Raw genomic sequence first — 25,365 nt, forward strand, 5'->3', positions numbered from 1 at the left:
TAGGACTGGCAAATTCCAGCCCATGGGCCAAATGCAACTCCCCTTCTGCTTGGCCAGTAAAGCTTTATTAGAACACAGCCATGCTCTTCTCCCTACCATGGATGAGTTAGGTCACTGAGACAAAAACTGTATTGTCTAGGAAGCCCAGAATACTTGCATTCTGGTCCTTTGTAGAACAAGAGTGCCAAGTCCTGTCCTGCAGCAAGTGTAGCCCAGGCAAAACCTTTTACTTAGTCCCATTTCCAGGCCACCCTGTGGTTCCCACTCACCCTAAAACTCTGCCACCCTGAGTTCTACCCACCAGTGCCCCCACTGGTCCTTCAGACAAGACTGCTGTGCTCCTAGCTCGGCCTCTCCTGCCCTCTTTCCTGCTGAGCTGGGCTACCCATCTTGTTAGACATGAAATAATCTAATCACCAAAGGAGTTCCCTAGAAGGAAACTCAGGATCAGATTTCTGAACCAGAGCTTGATTTTATATGCAGGAGCAGGGTCATGGGGTGGGGGGAATGCAAAGGCAGAGCCAGTAAAGGGTCTCTCACTTGGCCCCTGCCTAGTATCTGTCTCCATCTTCTGATCCTCCTCCTCTGGGCACCATGTTCCAGGGAGTGCACCAAAGTGGGGTTCCTGGACTCCCTTCCCAACACTACCTGGGGTGACTACAAAAGCAGATTCTTGCTGCTGCTCCTCCAAATACACCCCTGCAACACTCTTCCCCAACATACACACACATGCACACACACACACACACACACACACACACACACACACACACACACCAGTGGAGTCCAGGGCTCTTCCTGGTAAATGTAAGAACACAATGGCGGGTGTTCTGAATGCCTCCATCACTCTGACCCTGTTTCACCCACCTTGGCAGGTGACACCTTCCACTCCACCTACTTCTTATCCTCTTTGTTTGGGCATCTCTATGGGATAGAAAGAGCATGAGCTCTGGTCCCAGAGGACCTTGGGTTACACACCCACAGATGATTGGTTTTATGAAGCTGAGTCCCTCCTTTGAGTCAGCCCTGATCTGAACACAACACATGCTCTAGCTCATTTCATCTGAGCTTCAAACTCTTCATCTGTTAAATGGGGGAATGATGTGCCACCAGGGCCCATCATGAGTGCTAAATAATTCTGAAAGTGCATTGTAAACTGCAAAATTTTCTGTAGATATTAGTGGGCAGTGGGGGTAGTGGGTGCATCTCTGGGTTTCAGTGGTAAAAGTCAGCTGAATCTTAAATCCAATGTGGAGTTTAGAACTTGGCCCATTTCACAGGAGGAGAGGCTGTGTAGTTCTTGTGTTACAACCAATATAAATAATGGAAAATAAATAACTGAAAAACATCTTTCCTTTCTGAAGCTCAGCAACAATGCTCCTCTGTCTCATGCCACAGGGGAGGATGGCTTCTCATCGTGAGCCCTTGGAAGTAGGAGGCAGAAAAGACGGCCACATCCTGATCCTCGGGAGCCACAAACACAGTAGGTTACATGGCAAAGGGAAACTGGTCCAACCAGTTGACCTGAAGGTAGGGACAGTGTCCTGGATTGCCCAGCTATGTGTGACTACCAGAGTCATAAGAAGGGAAAGACAGAGTCTGAAGGAGCTGTGACCATGGGAGTGTCCAGAGAGCTATAGCACTGTGGCTTCAAAGATGAAGGAAGGAAGCCACGAGCCAAGACATACGGGCAATGTGTAGATCCCAGAAAAGTCAAGGAAACAGATCCCCTCTGGTAGGAACACAGCCCTGCTGACACCATGGTTTTTGGCTCCATGAGACCAGACCAGGAATTCAAACCTATAGAGCTGGATGATGATAAGTATGGATTATCTTAGGGCCAGAGTTTGTGTTGACTCGTGATGGTGGCCAAAGAGACTCATGCAGCTGCCATTCAATAAACTTGCAGCTGCGTTCTTGGAAAAACAAACAAACAAACAAAAACACTTCCAAAGCTACATAGGGGTAGAGCAAGGAAGTACAACCCCTGTTAACTTTTGCCAGGAATCGCCTCCCCCGAGGGGTGAAATCCTAGTTTGATCAATGGCCATTTGGATGTGGTGATGAGGACCACATTGCCATAACCAGACTAAGAAATGTCAACAGGCACACAGGATGGACATCAGCCTTATCCACAAAGACAACATGGCCCAGACCCCAAGGCCCAAGCCTGGCAAGAAGTAAGAAGAATGATCACTTCGGTCATGTCACCTATGTCTCTAGTTTCGGCCACTACCTGATGGGGTGATGACCACATGCCTATGCAGAGTGGATAACTGAAAGGCTTTACCTGGACAATTAAATGAGTGATTCCCCACTCTGTACATACAGAGTGACCTGTCTCCAGGGCTCTGGTGGCCTTTTCCATAGCCTCACATGTCTGAAAACATCAGTCCCAGGGGAAGGAGTGGACCTACCACACCCCAACGGGTCCTGAGTGTCATTGCTGGTAGCCAAGACTTGGCGGAATCCTTCCAAGCAGCCAAACCATGTCCTGGGAGAGGTGCCAAAGTGGTCTCCTTGAAGGAAGTAGATGGAGGTGTCTGCCGGGAAGGTCTTGGAATCCAGATGAAGCTGGAACCCTCCGCTCTGGATCAGATCTATGAAGCGTCCAATGAGATCCTTGCCGACTAAGACCTCCTCTGCAAGACACGGGATGAGGCAGGAATGTCACCACTGTTCTCTGCAAGGGCCAGGGGAGACCAAGGGGCAGAGCCATCCAGAATGTCCACATAGAAATGAGATGTAAGCATTGCCTGGTTACTCATTTTACAGAGGGAGAAACTGAGGCCTATAGAAGGAGACAGATTGGCCCAAGGTTACACAAGAGTCAGTGATGCAACTAGGACTTTAACCCAGGTCTCTGGATCCTGTCATTTCTGTGGCACCAACATGAGACCCATCGGTACAAGATATCCTATTTTCAGTCAGTAATGTCAGGTGTTCTATATGGGTACACAACTCTTCCAACCTTTGGCAAACCACGATCTCTGAACCTCTCTCTCCCCGTCTGCAAAATGGGGCTGACAATGCCTCTCTTGTAATCGGTGAAGATTCTAAGAGCAAATGCGTATGATGGGACCACTCAAAGAGAAGGCCTAGCCTCCAGGAGGCAACATAGCCATCCACCTCAGTGGTTAGTTAAACACTGAAAAGGCATCCAGCTGTTGATCCATAAGTATTTCCTAGGAAAAAAGCAGACGAGTGTCACATCTGGAGCTGGGATGAAGTCCCACACACAATGAGCATCATGCTATGGCAGGCTACTGAAAGCAAGCCCAAGGCCTGAAATCACAGTCGTCAGCATGGACACCAGAAATAAACCTCTCCTCCTTTTGCATCTTCAAACACACATGAATCTTCCAAGCTCTTTCCAGCAGCAGAAAAGGACCCCTGATTCCTAACACTGTTTGGGGGATACTATTGTCACGAGGACTGCACAATGAGAGACACTCAGTCTCTCCCCCGGGGTCACACTCTGGCAGCATTTTCCAGAAGCTCCCCATCGTTGAACAGAAGTCAAGCTGCAGCCAGGACTGACCCTGGGTGTCTGGCCACTGGGTGGTAGGAGAGCAAAGGGGGCTGCCCACCCCCGGTCACAATACAGATTATATCTACACTGGCTCACAGCACCATCGTACGGTCCACTCTGCTCCTCCTTCTCGGATCCTCTACTCTCTCAGTTCATCCACACACCTGCCCCACTTGACACAGTGTTATAATGGGTTTAAAGAGCATAAGTGGTCTGAGATGTGTTATAATTGCAAGTGTGCAGAACATAAATTATAAACCAATTCAGATCCGCCACCCCCCCACTCTCCCCTTCTTCACAACCGTCTCCCTCTCTGTGCCCAGCAAATCGAGGGAAGAATTAGAAACTATCCACGGAGGTGTAATCAGGAGATATTATTTAACTCTAGTAAGCCACTAGCAGGATGCTGATTTTTATATACTTTTTAATAATTGGGTCCTCCAAGGGCCAGGCCATAATTTGCTCGTTAGCAGCTCCCAGGAAGGCATTATAGGCTCCACTGTCTCCATGTGACAGATAGAAAAAGAGCTTCTGAGAAGCTGTATAATGTCAAGGCCATAGTGTCACCAAACATACCAATGTCATGCAAATCAGGAAGAGAAGCTGGTGGGACATCCTTCAGCGGCAGCTTCCACGTGACGTTCACTCCCAAACGCTCCCCAGTCAGACACTCCACCTGCACCGTGGAGCCGTCGCAGACAGGAATGGAAACAGGGGTCCCAAAAGTCTTTGCCTACGTGGAGAGAGATGCCTTAAGTTCCAGAACACAGAGTCTCTGGGGCGCCTGGGTGGCTCAGTTAGTTGAGCAACTGACTCTTGATTTTAGCTCAGGTCATGATCTTGGGGTCATGAGATAGAGCCCCAAGTTGGGTTCTGTGTTGGGCATGGAGCCTGCTTAAGATTCCCTCTTTCCCTCTGCCCTTCTTCACTTTCTCTCTCTCTCTCAAAAAATACATATATGTATTATATATATATATATATATATATATATATATATATATGTGTGTGTGTATATATATATATATTTGTATATATATATTTTAAGATCTAATCTATTTATTTGAGAGAGAGAGAGAAAGACCAAACACAAGTTGGGGAGGAGGGGTAGAGAGACAGGGAGAGGGAGAAACAGACTCCCTGCTGAATAGGGAGCCCGACGCAGGACTCAATCCCAGGATCACAACCTGAGCTGAAGGCAGTCACTTAACAGACTGAGCAACCCAGGCACCTCCCCAACAACAACAACAACAAAAATTTAAAAAAAAAAAAAAAAAGAACAGAGTCAGAAGCCAACCTTGCTGAGCCCACACCAGGTGTCAGAATGTGCCTTACGTTACTTCCTTCCACTCTCCCTTCAAACCAACCCCAGGCGGCAAGGCACCAGTAACCCCATCTTCCCTCTGAAGATCATGAGGGTCCAGGCACAAATCAAAGTTGAGTCCCAATCGAGCTGGATTCCTTTTCCCTACAGCATTAGTATATTACTGATTAAAGTCTGTCCTGACCGCTTTAACTAGTGCCTGGCTTTGTTTTGCCTTTGTTAGTCCTCAGTGCCTGAAACCATCCCTAGCCTGTGACAGGCACACAAACATTTGTTAAATGGGAGAAAGAAGGAAGGAAGGAAGGAACAAACCTGGGGTAATGAAAGAGTCTAGAAGGACCTGGACTTAGCTCTGTGAAATCCTGGGCAACTCACTTACTTTCAGTGGGCTTTAGTTAACACACTTATAACTTAGGGGTTACTGATGCTCACTGGGCAAGGTGTTGTGATAAGTAGAGATAAGGAATGAGAGCTTCTAGCCCAGTCCCAGGAACAGAGCCCGGGCTCAATAATTAATACATGTCACTGCTCGTGTTGTCAAGTACATTTCCTTGGATAAAAGGGGGCAATCTATGTTTGTCTTTGTCTTAGAAGTATGACTTTCTGTATTTGGTTTTGTGAAAATGTATATTCTCCAAAAATTTTTAGCATAAGGGGTTAAAACTGAGTTGCTCTATGAGTTAACAAGGTTTGAACAAAACAAGAACTTACTTAATTGAGCGACTTTTGTTTTTTAAGATTTATTTATCTGGGAGAGAGAGTGTGCATATGAGCAGGGGGAGGGGCCGAGGGAGAGGGGGAGAATCCTGAAGCAGACTCCCAGCCGAGTGCAGAGTCCGACTCAAGACTCGATCCCAAGACCCTGAGATCAAGCCCTGAGTGGAAATCAAGAGTCAGACACTTAGGGGGTGCCTGGGTGGCTCAGTGGGTTAAGCCGCTGCCTTCGGCTCAGGTCATGATCCCAGGTCCTGGGTTCGAGCCCCACATCGGGCTTTCTGCTCAGCGGGGAGCCTGCTTCCTCCTCTCTCTCTGCCTGCCTCTCTGCTTACTTGTGATTTCTCTCTGTCAAATAAATAAATAAAATCTTTATAAAAAAAAAAAAAAAGAGTCAGACACTTAGTTGACTGAGCCACCCAGATGCCCCAAATTGAGCAATTTTTAAAGACTCCTTCTGTAAATACCTGTGACTTCAAATCACAGAAGCCTTTGCTTATTACATAGCTAAAAACTCTGACATTTATTATTCACAGGACTAGGTCTGTCTGCTAGCATGCGATAGTGTCCTTCCAGGGAGGGTCCATTATGCCTTCTAGCAGGTTTGTTAAAGACACGTCTGGCACAGTGGTTCAGGGAGTGAATCCTGGCATTTCCGTTCTCCTACAGCCCTTCCTCCATGGGTGGTGGCAGTCCTCCACAGGCGTTCATAGCTCTGTCCCCATGTCATCTGCCTGGCTCCTCATCCCCAGCTGTGTGGCTCTGGACAATTATGCCAGCCCTCCAGGCTTCATCTACAAAGCGGGAGTAATAATAGGGTGCCCATGAGCATTGCTAATCCAGCCAACAGCGAGCCGTGCTTGGTGCATCGTGAGCGCTCAGCACACATCTGGTTTGACATCTTTACACAGAAAGAATGGCCAGTGATGAGTATGGATTCCATCCCACCACTCTGTGATTAGCCTTGGCCAAGGGACGTTCTTGTCCTGAACCTCACTTTGCCTATTGGTAAAATGAGTGAGAGGCGAACCCTAGGTTCATTTGAGCCCTGACGTCCTCTGCCACAGTGACCCAGAGCCCAGTCCAAGCCCCCACTCGTGCAGAAGGTCAGGGACATACCTGGATCTGACAGAAGCCACGGGCCACCAGCTCATCTAAGATGAAGACCTGGAAAGCCAGCAGCAAGCCTGCGTAGTCAGCACTGCACATCTTGCCGGGAGGGAGCCGGAGCTGGAACTGCCCTTGGGTCTGGAGGGTCTGCCACAGCTGGGGCCCTGCACACAAGCCCCGGAGGTCAGCAGACATAGGCAACACACCTGTGGGACGCCTTTCTTTTCTTTGTTTTTTTCTGTGAAATCACCCTTCTTCATTTTGCTTAGAACACACAAGCACTACCACCTTGCACTATCGTCCTCAGAGTCGAAGCACTTCCTAGCATGATGGCTCTGAAATTACTTAGCATCCTCATGGCATGCTCAGTCCTGCCTCGGCTTCCAAAGCACACTGCTCTACATTTGGGGGGTCCAGGCGGGACATTTCTTCTTAGAAAATCTTCCATGTTATCTTGCATTCAAAACAGGGCTGCTACATAGGGTTTTGCCGGTTAAGATGGGACACCATAGACTATATGAAAGGCATACATTAAGATTGTTCAGTGCACAACCTATACAGTCATACACAATGGCTCTGCATACAACCTTAAGGGTTCGAGACCCACTCCCCTCTTCTCCCAAGTGCCTTACTGTAGATCTAGTCTTGACTAGCCTGGTCTTAATTTCAGCTTAGGCCACTTTGTCACCATCAGGGAGACAGACCATTTATTTGTCCAAATCATATTGACCTTTTTCTGGACTTTATTTATTTATTTTTTTTTTTTAGCAGGGAGAGGGGCAAAGGGAGAGGGAGAATCTTAAGTAGACACTATGCTCAGTGCAAAGTCCAATGTGGGGCTTGGTCCCACTACACTGAGCTCAGGACCTGAGCCAAAATCAAGAGTCAGACGCTTAACTAACTGAGCCACCCAGATGCTCTTCTGGATAGCATATTTGTTTTGTTTTGTTTTGTTTCTTTTTTTTTTTTTTCGATCCCAAGCAGCTTTGCCACAAATACTGTCTTCTGACAACCACCCAGAGGCTTGTGACAGCCCCAGGATCTGGGCATCTGTCTCAGACACTCCTCCCAGTGCCCTGGGGGGACCCCGTGCAGGTCCCAGCACCCTTCCCAGCCCTGCTAGCCTGTGAGTAATCATGGCCAGCCTCAGCCAAGGCAGATGCAGTCAGAGCCCACTAAGGCCTCACAGCCATGTGGGCGCACCAACAGGCTCGCTGGGAGAGCAGGAGAGAGGACCTCTGCTGATATTCCAAAGGCCCAGCCACACAGCCATCAGAACTGATGCCCATCTAGAGGGTCCAGGCCCCAGAGCTCTGCCAGGCATTAGCCACGGAGCCCCAGACGGACCTAGGAGAGAGAGAGGCTCGTGAGGCAGCATTGCTCTCAGAGCCCAGACAAACAGCTCTGAGCTTGTCGACACCACAGTAACCAATATGGCCACTGGAACACCTACTTCCTACTTATAGTCTTGTATCCACGACGTCCCAGGAGAGCCCAAGATGCTGGCAGTTTTCCCAAGGAGCAGATCGTCCCAGAGAAGTCCCAAATAAAGCTTAACCCTAGGAGTCTGTGAGGCACATCTGCTCCTTCTAGAACATGCTTCGTGGGGCCCTCTCTCCTCCTCCTGATGCCACCTGGCTTACCATGGAAATGCTGCACGCGGGTGGGGGAAAATGCATGTGCTCCGCCCTGAGCCCCAAGAGAAAGCTGGGTGCTGGGTGGACACTCACGCTGGCAGGTGTGGGGCTGGGGCGGCTGGGACACCCAGCGCTGCTCCTCAAGGCTACAGACCAGTGGCCCCGGCAGAAAGGCACTCCGATAGCCCGGGCGGCACAGCAGCCGGCACCGCTGGACGGGGGCTCCTCCTGCACCCGAGGCTCGCTCACACAGGACCACTCCATCGGCCACATCCGGCGTGCTGAACGGCAGCGGACACTGGGGGCCTGGAAGGGAAGGGGGGCCACCGTGGGTGCTAGCCACACAAGGGGGCTCTAACTTCTCCCATTCCCTGGCCCGCTCCCCTCCCTCTCAGCCCTCTTCTTGGGCGAGCGCATCCTCTCTGCTTGAACAGACTCCTGAGCGGGAACCACACCCAGGTCTTCCTCTCCAGCTTGGATCCTCCGAGCTCCTTCCCAACTCTAAGTCCATTTGCCACCTGGTTGTCTCCACATCGAAGGCATGTTACTGCCACGTAACATGGGATCTTCCCAAACCTTACAGGACCTGTGCTGCCGGCCCTGTTCCCGGAGGAGACACATCCATCTATGTCCTCAGACCCAGACAGTGAGAGCCACTCTTAGATGACAAGGAAGCTGGATGCTGACTGTTTCCACCCTGACCAAGGCTGACACCACACCTCTGTGGGAAGCACACTACAGGGAGTTCCGCCCATAAATACCCATCGGGCACCTCCTATGTTTCCTGCTTGGTGACAGCTGCTCCCGGCCCCAGAGATGAGCGTGACAGGGTCCTGCCTTGTCCAGCCCTGGACAGAAGAGCACGCCAGAGCTCAGGAGGACAGGCGTGTGGGGAAAGGCATGGACACACCACAGGAGGGGGAAGAGACAAAAGGGAAGGAGTCCTGCAGAGAGAGGGGCAGCTCTTCCCCCCACCCCGCTTCGGCAGCCTCCCCCAGTCTCCGTCCAAATATAACACACACGTGTGAATCCACAGCAATTCCTTTTAAACATACAACCCTCTAGGCCTAACAGAACGTCTCCACCATTCAGGACGTTGTAGACAGACTACAAAATTTTAAAAATAAAGCAATAAGCCAATAAGGACAGCTAAAGAAAGGCAACTGCAATGAAATAGGAATCATAGCGCTGTATTCCTCAATCCCACCAGACTCCATGCCCCCATTTGCAATAAACAGTTTGCAGCGTCTTCCTTTACCGTCCTGAGACGGAATTCACACGGAGTCTAACCTACGTGCTCATATACATTTTCAAATGACTATAATATCCTATGACTTGAGTATACAGGAAAAAATAAAAGGTAAGTCACTGAAAACCAAGTAAATATATTTTAATCTGTAATCATGTGTTTCCATATTTTATTATATATTTATCTGATAGACATTTTAGTGTTTGGTACCAAAACAATTTTTTGAACTAAAACTAGAAATAAATCAACACCTCCACACATTTTTGAAGCCTCCCGGCTGGGTTGGCCCCATCCTCACTGAGATCCTGCCATCAGGCCCCCTTCCCCACTTGAGGATGGGGAGACCAAGACCCTGGGCCTGCAGCAGACTAGCACCCCAGTTCTGAGATACCAGCTCTGGGGATCCCTGCCCAGACCTTCCTGGACTTCAGCTGCAGGGCTGAGCACTCTTAGGAAGTAGACACAAGTTTTGGCATCATGAGAATCCACTGCCCCCGCACCTCCCAGCCCGCCATCGCCCCTCCCGCCCCCACTCCTTTGGCGCCTGGGAGTCCTCCCCAGCTTGTGTGAAGGAAGAGATGAGCAGCAGCTCCCCCCACCCCAGCACCCCACCCCCAGCAGCCCAGGGAGCACCTCCCAGGGTCACAGCTTACTCTCACAGGCCGGCTGGCTCCCAGCCACACGGGTCCCAGGCACCTCCTCTCCGCTGTCCAGGACACACCAGCAGATGCCTCGGGCTGGGTCACACTGCACGGGGGAAAATCCTCCATCCTCTGCCCTGCAGGCTGGGGCAGAGCCTGAGCTGGCTCTCCTGGATGGGACCCCACTCGGGAGTACTTCACAGAGGCTCAGGCCTGGACACAAAGACAAGCCCAATGGGCCCCTGGCCCACATAGCAGCCACCACTTACTGCTCCCAACTGCCACCCACCGCCACCTGCTGCCAGCCACCTGCTGGGCCCTCCAGGGTCTGGGGCTGTCTTCTCGCTGTGGGGCTAGACTGGGATAGGGCAAAGACTGGGCCTTGGTCAGGTCGGTACTCCCCCTACACACACACACACACACACACACACACACGTGCATGCACACACATGCACACATACTGCTGTCACAGAACGTGGCATCTTTAAGGAGACTGAACAAGTGGGGGAGGTAATTACAGTGCAGAGTGAAAAGGGGAGGGGGACAATGTGCAGCATCGTCTGGGAGCCCACTGAAATCACTGCCCTCCGCCCTGGAAGGGAGGCCAGTCTGGAAGGACTGATGCATGGTCTGAGTAGGAATTAGCCGGGGAGGGCACAAGGGCAGGTGGCTGAACCAGAGCACGTGAAGACCCGGGGGAAGAGAGCATCCTCCTTCTTGAAAAGTCTGACTACGTTTATAACACCCAGTCCTGAGAGCAGAAAATGCAACAAAGGAGAGAAGCAGAGGGAGGTGTAAGATCCACACACCGCCCCCCACCCCGGGGCCGATGAGTCACGGTGCAGCGCTTGGGCCCTGAGGACCCCGGGGAGGCAGAGAAGGGACATCAGCCCCTTTGCAGTTTGGGGACATCATCTTGACTTCACCGTGGAAAGCAGACTGTAGGGCCAAGCTGGCAGCTGAGGGACCAGGCAGGGGCCGGTGTGGCATCTGCAACACATAGCCAGCACCCCCAGAAAGCCCCAGAGCCACTGCATCTGGGACCATGCTGGTCTGCGCTTCTTGGTTCCTCCCTCCCAAAGAAGCCACTGTGCCTCTTTCACAGAAGAGGAACCTGAGGCTTATCGAGGGGAGAAGCTTCCAGAGCCATGGAACAGGGAGCCAGTGTTCATGGCAGGCAGGGGCAAGGGGAGAGGCAACCACTCACATGGGATGCTGTTGTTCATGCTGGGAGGCGTGCCCACCCCTGAGGCTGGGTCCACACACCAGCGGCCGGCCTCCAACTCCTGCAGCCTGGCAAACTCTCCTGTCTGAGACAAAGCCAAGGGCACGTCACCCCAGGGAAGATGCTACTGCAGCCCACAGGTCAGCAGGCAGACATCCAGAATGTTCCTTTCAAAACTATGGTGATGGTTTCTCCAAAAAGAGAGGAAGACGCCATCTGCTACAGACCCTTGATGTACATTCTTGGAATTGATGGTTACAACAATCCCATGAGGCCAGGCCCACTGTTCTCTTCTCTTAGGGTGGGAAAAACTGAGCCTCAGAGATGTGAAGGGTCAGAGCAACATCCCATAGGCAGAGAATGGCAGAGCTGGGCTGGGTCTAAACCCATCTGGCCCCAAAGCCCAGCCACTATCCTGCTTCAAGCTCCCCAACCCAGTGCCAGAAGTGATTTTCCACAAGCACCCCTAGGAGAAAGGGGGTCTGCAACGTCTGAAAGAGAGAATGAAGAAATCAGTAGAAGGCAGCTACCCAGACTGTATCTGGCTGGGCCCTTCTCTCCCAGACCGTCCTGGGACCAGCTGGGGAACACTGAGCAAGGCCCTTCAATCTGCTGGGCCTCAGTTTCCCCACTCAAAGGAAAAGGAGGTAGGACTAGACTGATGCTTGCACGCACTCCTTCTAGGAGCCTTGATGATAGAAGTTGTCCTGTCTCCTGCATCTGGTACAGAAAAGCTCGAGAACCAGCAGGTTGCACTGCAGAAAACCAGCCGCCCACAGCCTCCTGGCTGTCACCGAGGGCTTTCTGGGCTTCTGCTCACCACTCCTTATTTCATACTCTGCTGTGCTTGGTTCACAGGCAAGAAATGGCAGTAAGAGCACCTGACAGTAAGAGGGAGCATAACCATGAGGACCACTCCGTGCCAATCCTCACCACCCCCCACGCCCAGAGTGTCACGCAGTCCCTAGGAGGCAGGGACCCTCCTGCCCCCTTTCAACACAGACAGGTCCAGAGAGGTCAGGTGTGTGCCCCTGGTTACATAGTTTGGAAGCTATACAGGTAAGATTCAAATGCAAGGAAAACTTTGAAAACATTTTACAGGAGAAAGGCTTAAAATTGAGAACATTCTGGTCACTAATTGAACTTCTCCGAGGGAGCTAGGTCAAAGGCCCAGCCATCCAGTTGGGGCAGTGGAAGGTGTGAGTCCTGGGGCCTCCACAGGAGGCAGGCTGAGAAACCACTCCTTCAGGGCCGGCTCAGAATCGCTCTTCCCTCAGACAGAAGCTGTGGCTTCTACCTCTCCTTCTCCACAGGCTGACACTTGAACCCAGGATGGTAGAAGAGACTTCTATCCCAGCCGGAGGGGGCTGTCAGCCCAGATAAAAAGCTAAAGAGGCTAATTTCTCTGTAAACTCAGTAGTAACTGGGATCCACGTCCACAGCCCAAAAAGCAACAATAATAACAAAGAAGAAGGAAACTTTGGGGTGCCTGGATGACTCAGTTGGTTAAGTGACCACCTTTGGCTCAGATCTTGATCCTGGAGTCCCAGGGAGGACTCAGCAGGGAGTCTGTTTCTCCCTCGGCCCATCTCCCCTCTCATGCTCTCTCTCTCTCTCTCATCTCTCTCTTTCAAATGAATAAATAAAACCTTAAAAAATAAAATCCTTAAAAAATAATAAGGAAGTTTTGTTCAGGGATTTGTAGTCTAACTTCTACATGGCTGACTTCCTCTGGCTTCCAGAAACCACCAGGGGCTAAGCAGAGACTGCCAACACTCAGCAAGTAAGTGGTTAAGACTCTTGTGAGAATCCTTTTTTTGCGGTTTTATCAGTTCCTGCAATCATCCAACAATCTGAGAAAGGTACTATTATAATGTCTTCCCTTTATAATAAGAAACAGATATGATACGGGCATAGCAATGTGGCCAAGATGACTTTGGGAAAGGCGCAGGAGCAAGTATATAAGTGTAGATTATTTTGCAGTTTTCATGGAAGGTATTTCCCTGGGGCCTCAAAACAGTCCTCGCACTAGGTAGGATAAAAACATGGCCCAATCTAGGGGTCATATAAAGCAAACTGGGGCACAGAGAAGGTAAGCAAATTGCCCAAAGTCACCCAGCCAGGGTCTGCCAGGGTGAAGACGAAAGCCCAGGCCTAGAACTACCTGTGAGATTTTTTGGTTTTGTTTTTCTTGTGTGTTTGTTTTTGTCTTTGTTTTTACCTTGTTTTAAAGAATAGATATTCTCTGTTATTTTCACTATGTTATGTTCATCACCATACAGTACATCATTAGTTTTTGATGTCATGTGACTGCCTATGAGTTTTTAACTAAAACAAGTTGATTGAAAACTAGAAAAACCATCCTCAATGTGTGGGAGAAAGCTCTGGCTCCCATCTGAAACCCTCCTAGGCCTTCAGAGCCTTACCTCTAGGCAGGTTGGGATGAACAGGTCTTCTGGAGATGGGTTTCCCTGGGATGCAGCCTGTTTCCAGCTGGAAAGCAGCCCAGTAGCTCGAGATGTCTCACAGGCCGTGGGGCCTGAGGGAGAGAGACAGTGAAACTCCTAACTGACTGGCTGTGGGTGCAGGGGGAGAGCAGGTAGCCCAGGCAGGCCCTCCATTGGGGTAGATAGAGAGACCCTGCATAGATATTTGGAACCTCAGAGGAGAAGCAGGTCATGGTTGAAGGACAGAGACCCGTGGGGGAAGAGGGGCGTATCATCCTTGAATGTGATGTGGGCCTTGATGACATGGGTCTGAGCCCCAGCAGAGAGGCTGGACTCTCGGGCAGCTGTAGGATGGTTGTCAGACTGTGAGATGGCAGAAGCAGATGAACGTGTCCTGGGAGCAGGTGGGAGGAAGGGGACTCTAGGCTCTTTCTCCGTGGTCGGTGACTCTCTCCTCCTAGGAAGCTAGGTGCCCAGATCAGGCAGGGCCAAGATCATGAGAATCTTCCAGGACTGGGGATGTGGGAAAATGTGGCCCGGCTGCCCTTGGGGGCTGGTCTGAGGGCACTCAGGGGCTGATCCAGGAGCATCCCTAGGCTAGGTGACAACAGCAGTCACCACTGGGCTAGAGTTCCCACCACCAGGATCGGGAGAGAGCTCCTCGAGCTTCACTTACACTGGGGGACCTGTGGGGAGCGGGCAGTCAGCGAGGCAGGGATGTACTCTCCCTTCCCGTCCACACACCAGCAGTACCCTAGGAAAGAGTCAGGACTCAGAAGTTTAGAAAGTGCATCAGAGGGGTATGTGCCCCCAAACAACTTTCCTTCTGTGCATTCACAGCAGTAGCAGCAAGTCCCACATCTAAGCCCCCTGCCCCTCGTCGATGATCACACACCCCAATCCCTCCCGCAAGGACTCACTGGACCTTCCGACTGGTAGTCCCAACTCCCATCGAACAGATGGGAAAACCAAAGTCAGAGACGCTAAGGGATTTGACACCCACTGCCAAAGAGGGACCTCAGCTCACTGATCCCAGCACAAAGCCCTTTGCTCTCAATGACAAAGTGGGGTGTCACTCTACCACCAACAACCCCTGCCCCAGGGTGCGCATCCCCACTCACCAGTCCCGGCATGGCACTGCATGGGTTCCCAGCCTCCCCACACATTGCACTGGGGCACGTAGGGGCCAGGCCACAGAAGGGCAGCTGCACGTGTGGACTCCCCCGGGAGAAAGCCGCGTCTCTGATAGAAGTCAAGGGCTGTGGTAGGGAGAGAGGGAGGGGAGCAGCAGCATGAGCCTCCAACCTGGAAGGGCCTCGGCCACGTGGGCTCTGGCCAACAGCCATGAAGCCACAAGGTCTTATCTAGGGCAGCCCAGAGAGCAGTGGTCGGCCTCCCACTGGAGCACATCTCCCAACTTGCTCCTCTCAGAGAGGGGCTCGTGGTTCCCGAGGGGAGACACCAGCAGCCCACAGTCAGGACCCCTTGAGGAGACCAGGACCCTAGACAGTGGGTCTGATGAGTTTCTCCCTGATTCCTGGCACAGCACCTCTCGGTTCTCATGAGTGATCTTAGTGGTCAAGAGCAAGCTCCCTAAGCTCTCTGAACCAGTCTTCCCACCCATGAAAGGGCTCTAATAATTACCCAACAGGGTAAGTGTGACATTTATGTCTAAAGATCTTGAGCACCAAGCTCGTGCCAAGCACAGCTGGGTAAAAGGATTCCCATGTCCCTCCCCCCACCCAAGCCCGAGAACACTGCGACCACGTGTTGTTGACTAAAGACACTCTGCGACCCTCATCTCTTGTGGTCCTAGGTCTGCCCCCAGACCCTGCAGGACCTGGAGGTCTACAAACAAACAGCTTCCTCTCCTCTGCGACATTAGAAACACCTCCTCTCATCTTGAAGGATTCGAGAGAAGTGAGCACCCCTGGTCCTTCTCCATGGACCCTTCCTCTTTTCGCTACTGCCCCAGACATGCAAATTCAGAGCGCGCTGCTAGGTGGAGGGCAACTTCCTTAACTTAACTTCTGAAGAAAATGCCATTGTGCCATTCAATGACTAAATCCCAGGAAGTACTTCTCCCCTTCCTCTCAAGTCCCTCCCTAACCAGTGTTCACAACCATGGGAACATCAGTCCCACGTATCCCTCTGATGACATCAAACTTTGTCCAGGGACGAAATGGAAAATAACTGGTTTCTTGCCGAAAGCAGAAGTCCCTATTTCCCTGAGGAACAGAGAAAAGAAGTGTCTGAGCTGGGGGAGGGGGAAGGGAGGGAGGAGAAATAAAGTGAGGACAAAAGAAGCAAGAAGGATGGTTTAGCAACACTGACTGGGCTTCCTCTATCTGTCAGGCACTGTGCCAGGCCCCATGACAGAAAGATGAACAGTACGTGGTGCCTCGTGTTCCGAAAGAGACCACGGGCATGGCAGCGAGGCAGGAAACAAAGATGGTGCTTGGAAGATTCTCACTGGGGTTTGGACACCTGAGCCCCCATCCCCAGGTGGCAGCAGCAGATATCCCTAAGGGGGAAAGCAGGGAGGCCCTGGCCTGCAGGGGTGGGACGTTGGGGAGGGGGCTCTCGTCTTGTCACGGGTGTTGTCAGGGGGAACGCCGCTTTGCTTTGTGTGACCCCAGCCCAGAGAAGCCCGGAGAGGGAAGCCACTGAGATCATCTGTCAAGGAGCAGGGAGCTCGGGATGCTTGCAGTAGAGCAATTAATTGTTTGCCCTGCCCAGTTGGTGTGGGGTCAGTGAGAGGGCCGAGAGAGCAGTCAGACCCTCCTGCCCCAGAGGCTTTCGGGTGGTGGAGGAAGACCAGGGGCTCTGGAATGAGACAGCCCCAGGCTCTGGGCACCAGGGATCAGTGGGGCAGGGGACAGAGGCTCGTCGGGGGCCCAAACCATCCAGGCTCTGCTAGCTATTCACTGGGTTAATGTGGGCATGTGCCTGAACCCCACTTTCTGCATGTGAAAGAAATCACAGATGGTGAGCACGGCACTGATCGCATGGAACTCCTTTTTCCCCAGAGAAGTAGAGGGAAGCTTCAGAACAGACCATGAGCATTTTGGCCCGGGTCCCCTCACATTCTAGCAAGAATGTGGTTGCGTGGTGGGCTTCGGGCACCATCCGCGGTATGAAATGTGGAGACCTGCCCCCAAGTGGCTGTGCTGGTGGATTCGGGAATATATTGGAGAGGTGTGCATCATTCCAGCTTTGATTGGCACACAGAACCACTTTGTCTTTTCAGGGACCCATCAGCCTGGGAAAACCCGGGCCACAAAGTCCTGAGGAGGACTGAAGGGCAGCTAACTCAAGCCCTTGCCTCCCCAACGAGCTGGAACAAGAAGCCAGAAGTACACGGAACTCACTAGACTGAGCTGCCAGACGAATGGCATAATCGCCCCCGCTCAGAAACTTCTCTGAGAACGTCTCCCGGGGTGGAGAGAGTTGAGGAAGGGAGAGCTCCTCGTTGGTCAGCTGGATGCCTTTGGCCGCTAGGAAACTCTCTCCCAGAGGGAACCAAGAACTGTTGGAAGCCAAGACGATCTCTTCTGTTTCCTTAATAAACTTCAGGACACGAAGCTTCACCATCTCGCAAGAGCCAGGACCTGGGGGAATAAAGAGATCATGGCTAGACACTTGGACCCCTCTGAGATGCGTGTGCATATACATATCCACACATGTCTGCCACGGCTGTTTCTTTCACCCAGCTCTTTTTACAGCCTGGAATGTTCCTTCTGTTTCATTTCTACAATTGCATTCACTCATCATTTACGGAGGACCTGCTGTGTAAGAAGATGAGTAAAACTAATGTCTATTCTCAGACATTATTCTAAGTGCATTTACATGGACAATCTGATTTAATCTATACAACAGCCCAATAAGATAATATTTTTAGCCATGTGTTATAGATGAGAAACTGAGGCATGGACAAGTCACATAACTTAAAGTCATGTAGCCTCCATCCTAGCTAACAAGTAGTTGATTCAGAATTCTAGTCTAGTCAGTATGACTCCAGACCCAGAGATCTTGACCAGCTGCCTCCAGTGGAAGGATGGAAAGCTACAGATGGATGGATGGATGGATGGATGGATGGATGGATGGGTAGATAAATGGATGGATGGATGCATGCATGGGTGTGGTAGTAGATAAATGGATGGATGGATGGGTGGATGGATGGATGGATGGATATCAAGAGTTGAAGGGAAACATTGTAGGTTAGTAGATAATTATTCTTGCAAAGAGAAAAGAGCATGGTTCTCAGAGAATGGATTAAATGTCAGCTGCATCACTTATTAGCTGTACAATTTTGGATAATGTGTTTAACTCTTCTGAGCTTCAGTCTGGTGATCTGTGAAACGGGGATGATTGGGGACATGTTCTTCATAAGATTTTTATAATTATTCTATGATGTGTTGCAGGTGAAGAGTTTGGCACAGTGTCTGGCACATGTTGTCTCTAAGTTGTCACTATTAACAAAAGTCACACTGGCCCTATTTATTCACAAACAACCACTTCGTAAATTCATCAGTGAATGTGTTCAGTGGGTCCTTTTGACATCATGGAATCAGCAGAAACCCTTGACTTCTGGAATTTGACAACATTATTGCTTTCCATAGATGTTCTTGATCAAATAATCTATCCTATCAATCCCAGGGATCAGGAATCCCTGAAGTGAAAACTCCCATTTAGAAATCTTAGCTTGCTATCCATTTCTTCCAGAAAGGAATGAAAATTCTGTAACTGGACATATGAGATTTGTTTTGACACATAAGACCTTTTAAAGTCTGGCTCAAGTTTATAATTACCTTCTTCTTCCGTCATTCCCTCCCAAGTCCCTTCCCTTCCTATGTCACTGAGCTTTTCCCCACCCCATTCCCAACAAAGCAGACCCTTTTTTGGCTGCCCTGACCTGTCATATACCATTTCTTCTATTAGGAAGGGCCTGCCACCCATTTTTGGGTGGGCAAACATCCTTCACAATTCAGAAGCTAATGCCATGCAAACCTTTACCCAACCCCCCAATCCATGAATAGCCCCAGTCTCTGGTGGTAGTATGAACATACTTCCTGTGTTCATACTTCCAGCACTTCTGTTTATTATTAGATGATGACACCTCAGTTTCCCTCACTAAGCCCCTGGGAGCAGACACCACACCCTTCTTAGGATTGTCTTCCCATCATACATCACAGTGTATACAGTGGTTGTCCATAATTGCATATTACCTAAAGAAAGCAAAGTTTCAAGCAGGCTGGAGATTATGATATGGACAGGAGTTGACCTCATGCCCCTGGAGACAGGACCATCTGCCCTGCTTACAGGTAGGAAGGTCACTGGTCACTTTATTACTTAATGTCAGTTGCATGAATACAACCATTTAGAAGGACTCTCCGTGCACCACACCCGGCACTTCACATCGATTACCTCTTACAAAGCTCACAACGACCTTTAAGGGACTTATCTATTCTTACGCAGACCTTACTGATTAAACCAAGGTTGTGACTCTGGCCACAGAGTAGTCAGTGGTAGAAACAGGGCTGAAGACCCCAGCAGAACCTGTACTGTGTCCTCTAGGCCAGCCCTTCTCAAGATTTTGGGAACATCTGAGCCTCCTGGGGAGCCTGGAGAGAGGCAGGGATCCATTCAGCAGGTGGGGTCCAGTATCCCAAATTTCTACCAGCTTCCCTAAGTGATGCTAATGCTGCTGATGAACCACACCTGGAGGGTCAAGTCTCCAAACCCCTGGTCATCAAACTCTTTGGATCATATGCCCCATCAACAAAAGAGTTTGAATGAGTGCCCCCAGAACATGTGTATTTCTTTACTTGTAAAGCAAAGACACATACGACTATATTATATTAGAGAAAGTTCGCTCCGCGGTTCCAGCTGTTAAAAATATGACACTGCAAAACCAGAAGCAGAACTTTAGAAGGAAAAGATAGACACTATCTGCAGATGGGAGCTCTAATACTTGCTTCCCAGCGGATCAACCTGTACCCTGGGGGCGGTCTTGGTACTCACGGGAAAGGCCTGCAGATTCGCAGCCCAGTTCAAATGCTTTGTCCGGCACTCAGGCCAAGGTGAGCAAACCTAGCTACTCAAGTGACAATGTGCTTTTGGTCTCAGCAACTCGGGCCTCAAAATTCGGATGTGAAGAGAACTAAATTCGGTGTTAAAGCATCTGAAATCATAGGAATGTACTCGTGTGGGAGACCTGATTGTTGGTATAGAGAATCTCAAAAAAAATGAAGGAGACTTTTTATACAACAGGCATGCCAATACCGATCCATTCCCTTGGAGGGTCTGCCTGCTGCTAGGACTCAGGACTTCGCCTGGGGTACTACTGTTCTTACTGCACGCTCCTACGACCCAGCATTCTAAAAACCCACTTGCTGCTAAAGCCTAAATTTTGGCTAATGTCAAAATCATCTGATTGATGTTATCATGATCCAGAAAGGTGTGGAGAGTGTTGAACATTGCAAAGAGTGGACTGAGAGATTTCTTTGGCCTTGAAGAGCTGTAATATCCCCTGTAACATTAGCAAGTGCTGGTTAGAGAGGTTCTCATTTGATAATAAGTGTTGAATCCATCTTGTTATCCTTTCAAGCTTCCAGCATGGCCTCTTGGTAATAAGACATTTTAATTTAAGATGGAGTTAGCCTCATTCTGCTCATGCCTCAGATGCCACAGCTCTCCTATAAAGTCTACCAGCCACAGAGCGGAACTCATCGACCTCCTTTGGCTGCTCGAGCTACCCCAAGGAAGGCTTGCTCAGCCTGTAATTGACAGAGTGTTGGTTTGAAGTTAATGTAGTTCATTGTATGATTGATTATTTAAATCAATGCCTCAAATTTGAACTGGATGTTGTCTGTGGCAAAACATGATCTTAGGACCGAGGAAGGCTGTAAACTAGATATGATATGGCTCTTGGCCCCCTGTAATCTCTCATAAATTAGGTAGACCTTTGGATTGAGCAACACACAATGTGATTCTATTCACAAATACCAACACCTACTGCAGTGGTGTATGGAAGTGACTTCCTTTCCATGAGCTTTGGTGTTATGGTCTGAATGCTCATGTCCCACCCCCAGAATATATGTATTGGAGCCCTAACCCCCAAGGTGATGGTACTTGGAAGGAGGACCTTAGGGAGGTGATGAGGTTTAGAAGTCATGAGCATGGAGCCCTCTGGATGGGATTAGTGTCTTTACAAAAAGTTGAGGAGACCAGAGCTCTTTCTCTCTGCCATGTGAATACACAGGAAGAAAGTGGTCTTCCACAAGCCAGGCAGATGGCTCTCACTGGGAAAGGAATCTGCCAACACCTTGATCTGGGACTTGTACCCTCTGGAACTGTGAGACATGTCTGTTGGTGAAGCCACCCAGTCCGTGGTATTCTGTTACAGCAGCAAGAGCTGACTAATGCATTCGGGTGCCTCAACCACAAAAGGCAGGTTACCTGGCCATATCCGAACTTCATGCCAGCTCTGACAATATCCCCCTACCACACACCCTGCTTGTAAAAACACAGATTCAGCTCTCCACATGGCTTAACTCACATGCCGGGACCTCGCTCGGTGCTGTCCGGGTGCCTTCCAGTTCGTGACCAGCCTCATTCACGCACCAGCAGCTCCGAAGGTCCAAGTGTGCCAGAGGAACACTGAAGTCTGAGTAGGGCCCTGGGTATCGGCTGAGCTGGCCATTTATGATCTGCCAGAAGAGGTAGGGCTCCAGGAGTATGTTTCCCCCAGCCTGGGTCAGGTTGCCTTCCATCACCGCCAGTGGGACATCTTGGAAAGAAGGGTATCTCTCCAGCCCCGGGAAGATGCCCTGTTGGCCAGCCTCATACAGACTTTGAATAAAGAGACGGAAGCTTCCGGAAGCTGCTTCTCGATAGCTTGTGATCTTCCTTAGCAGCTCTGGAGGGGTCAGCTCCTGGCCACTGTTGTTCTGGGCCCCCCATCGCTCGTACCACTCAAAGGCCTGCTCAGGAGGGCCATCGCATTGCACGGGCCTCCACTGTCCACTGGCACTGCACTGTGGGACGTAACTGCTGGAGAAGGAGGGCAGCACGCTGGAGTCAGAGCCCAGTGCTCTAGCTACCCCAAGGAAGGCTTGCTCAGCCTGTAACTGACAGGGCGTTGGGCCTGCAAGGGACAAGGAGCAGGTAGTTCAGGTGAAAAAGTTCCATGAGCCCAAAAGACCAAGATGAAAACCCCTGACTATCCTAATCCTATCTAAAACTTTACACAGCCAAAGAAATCCCATCAACCATAAATCTGTAAATAACATCTAGACCAAGAGCATCCCCAGCACCAAAGTTGCACTGTTGCAACCAGCTGTTGTCAGCTCTACAGAAAACTTTGAACTCCTGAAGGCCAAATGAGTCCCCGTATTCACTCACCAGAATGGCTAACAGTATCAACACTTCGCTGGACAATTTGTAAGTGAATTGGCTAATTTTGCCTTTGCAGCAGTTACAACGGAATCCATTTTTTCTGCACTGCACCATGTCAGGGCCCCAAGAGAGAATCAGGATCTGTGGCTTGGATACTCAACAGACTTACATCGCTTGAGTTCTCCGGGCACACTTCGAGTTCCAGGAATAGCCTGCCCCTCGGCGTCCACGCAGTAGCACTCTGAGTTGAAACACTGGACAGGTAGGAAATGCCCCTCACTGTTACAAGAAGGGACAAACAGGCTGGCCCCAGCGGGCAGGCTGCCCGAGAGGCTTTGCATGAGAGCCCTTTCTTTCTCACACTCTGTGGGGCACCTGGGCCGTGCACCTCGAACCCTGGAGCCAGCAAGTTCTTTGCCCCGGGAATCCACACACCAGCACTCTCCAGCAAAGCACTGGACATCCTCGTAGTTTCCTTCTGCCGAGCATAGTGGAACAAAAAGGCTGCCAGGTGTCTGTTCACAGCCCTGGGAGCTGAGCACCATTTCCATCACGTCACCTAAATCCCTCGCTATGTCTTCTGGCACAGAGAGAGCCTGCTGCAGGAAGAGAAGGAATTCTGGAAGCTCCAGGAGAGAAGCAAGGAACGTCAGGGCATTTTGGTTCTCTTGCAAGTTGATCTCGAAGCCAAAGCTGTCCACAATCAGCCTATTCGTAGCATCTCCCTTCTTAGAGGCTTCAGGGGGTTCTGTGGCAGGATTTGAATCTAATCCTAAGGAGAGGGGCTTGGAGAGATGGGTCCCTCCATTCTGGAAGCCCGGGAGACCGAACTGCTGGAAAAACTGACTGAAGTTAAATGTGCCTTTTGTGCCAAGGGCTCCAGACAAGTTGAACTGGCCAACATTCACCAAAAATTTCCCTCCAAAGAGGTTTTGCTGGAGGCGCTTTGGGCCGGTGGTAAACTGAAGGGCAAGACGAGCCAGTTCTCGGGAGGGAAAAATCGCTCCAATGGCCTCTCTGAGGAGAGTTTCTAAGGCAGGAAACTGTTTATCCTGCCCTTCAACCATTGGGTGGAGAATCCCAGAGTCCACAAAGAGCTCCTTGATCAAGGGAGGGCAGGATGTGGAAAATTTGGCTACTCTTGGAGACGTCCATCTTCCCTCCTGAGCCACGAACAAGTTGTGTTGGCTGAAGTAGCCGGAGGGCCCGAAGTGAAGTCTAGACAGGGCCTGTCTCCTCTCTGAGATGCAGAATTGGTCTTCAGCTGCACAAGACAGAGCAGACAGGAGAAATGGTTTCAACATCAACAAGGAACACTGAGGCCGCCCCACAGACCCTTCTGGTAGTAAGATGTCAAGCATTTCAACGAAGAACATCAACATTTTGTACCTCTGTCTCCTCTAGCCTATTATTTCTTTATTTTCTTCCCTGCCCCCACTCCCAGCAGCCTCTGTGGTGGCCATTTGGGGGCATGAGTGCTCCAATTGACGTGACTCCCTCTCCTGCCTTTCACTGGAGCGTGACCCCCTACTAAGGTGAGGGTCATAGGCACTGGCCCCCTTTCTAAAAACCTGATCACACACTCACACCAAATGTCCTCTCTGTCTCCTCAGCCAGGATTCCTATCCACCCAGAATTTCAGAACAGGATGTCATTTGGAAGCAGGGTCTTGGCAGATGTAATTAGTTGAAATGAGGTCACACTGGATTCGGGTGAGCCCTAAATCCAATGATGGATGTCCTTCTAAAGCCATGTGAAAACACAGACACGCAGGGAAAAGAGCCACATGAAGATGGGGACAGAAAGCAGCTACATGCCAAAGAAGGCTGAGGGTTAGCAGTCCCCAGAACCTGGATGGGCCAAGGATGAAAGCCCTTGAGACTTCAGAGGGAGGTCAGCCCTGCTAACACCTCGATTGCAGACTCTTGGCCTCTAGACTGGGAGGGAATACGTTTCTGTTGTTTTAAGCCATCCGGTTTGTGGTCATCTGTTACAGCAGCCCTAGGAAACTAATACACCCACAAATTCCTATTTGTTTTTAATGAAATTTTTTCCCTAGCATTCTCTTGTTAGAATTTTTAATGGACTTTAATACTTCACTATATGCTCTTTGCACGGCTGCCTAACCACTCCTCGTGGGTAGGCTTGTCTAGACTAACTAGTTTATAGGCTCTTGGAGCATAAGAACCATAATTGAAATGCTATTAGTATTTCCTATAATAAATATTTTCCTATGTTGTAATATATAATACAATATTATATTATAGGAAATATGGAAATATTTCCTATAATATAATAATGCCCATGCAACAAACACACTTAGTACATTTTTCTAGGCTTCTTGACCTTTCCTTGAAGTTATTAATTAAACAGTGATCTGCTCAGTCAACTCCATGCATGGTTGGTCAGGTCGCTCTATCAGAATAATCTAGCTTAACTGCAATCACATTAAGGAAAAAGACTTTAAATTCAAATTCCAAGCATCTCCATCCCACAGGTGGAAACAAGTAAGTTCCATGTTTCTCCATAAAACCATATATTTTAGAGGTCCTTTTCAGCCACCCACCCACCCACCCCCAACTTTTTAAAATAACTCTTTCCCTTCGGTTCACACGGATGCCAAAAAGGAAGTCAGCCAATTTCCCTCTGTAACCAGGCAACAGAGAAAGAACAGGAACATGTGGTCAGAGAGAGAAAACAGACTGGGAACATCCGAACCCCTAACACATCCCTCAACCAGTCCATGGCTGCCTTGAATGGAAGGTATTACAGGGAGGTATGGAAGAAATAAAGTCCATGGCTTTCCTTATTCTGTTTCCAAATTGAGGGCATATCCCTTCCATTCATGTGTTATGTAGTGTTACCAAGGCAAAAGCATGCAGACATTGACTCCCTGTGGCATTCGTTTGCATGGAAATAGGACAGATACACCAGAGAGGAGAAAGTAAAATATATGATCCCCACATTTGGTAACATTCTGGTTTTAATTTGGAAAAACCATAGTTCTCCACGTCCACCTGGAACCTGGAGGGCACAATATTCCCTAGGTTTTAAGAGAACGTCAGTCTAATCATAAATACCATCAAGAC

The 25,365-nt window shown here is 49.9% G+C and overlaps 1 protein-coding gene across 1 annotated transcript in view; it reads right to left on the reverse strand.

Annotated features, from left to right (window-relative positions):
* TG (thyroglobulin) overlaps positions 1 to 25,365 on the reverse strand; it is a 237,827-nt gene that overhangs the window by 196,255 nt on the left and 16,207 nt on the right. Inside the window, exons 9-20 of the mRNA XM_047727291.1 lie at positions 22,446 to 23,540; positions 21,438 to 22,025; positions 17,248 to 17,487; positions 14,998 to 15,135; positions 14,553 to 14,630; positions 13,856 to 13,968; positions 11,412 to 11,514; positions 10,217 to 10,417; positions 8,408 to 8,620; positions 6,687 to 6,841; positions 4,109 to 4,265; positions 2,418 to 2,642 (exon numbers count right to left, since the gene is read on the reverse strand). Coding sequence (XP_047583247.1) covers positions 2,418 to 2,642; positions 4,109 to 4,265; positions 6,687 to 6,841; positions 8,408 to 8,620; positions 10,217 to 10,417; positions 11,412 to 11,514; positions 13,856 to 13,968; positions 14,553 to 14,630; positions 14,998 to 15,135; positions 17,248 to 17,487; positions 21,438 to 22,025; positions 22,446 to 23,540 — 3,306 coding nt within the window. The remainder of the gene's footprint in view (positions 1 to 2,417; positions 2,643 to 4,108; positions 4,266 to 6,686; positions 6,842 to 8,407; positions 8,621 to 10,216; positions 10,418 to 11,411; positions 11,515 to 13,855; positions 13,969 to 14,552; positions 14,631 to 14,997; positions 15,136 to 17,247; positions 17,488 to 21,437; positions 22,026 to 22,445; positions 23,541 to 25,365) is intronic.

This window comes from Lutra lutra, chromosome 4 (genome assembly GCF_902655055.1).
Source record: "Lutra lutra chromosome 4, mLutLut1.2, whole genome shotgun sequence".
In the NCBI taxonomy this organism is placed as follows: Eukaryota; Metazoa; Chordata; class Mammalia; order Carnivora; family Mustelidae; genus Lutra; species Lutra lutra.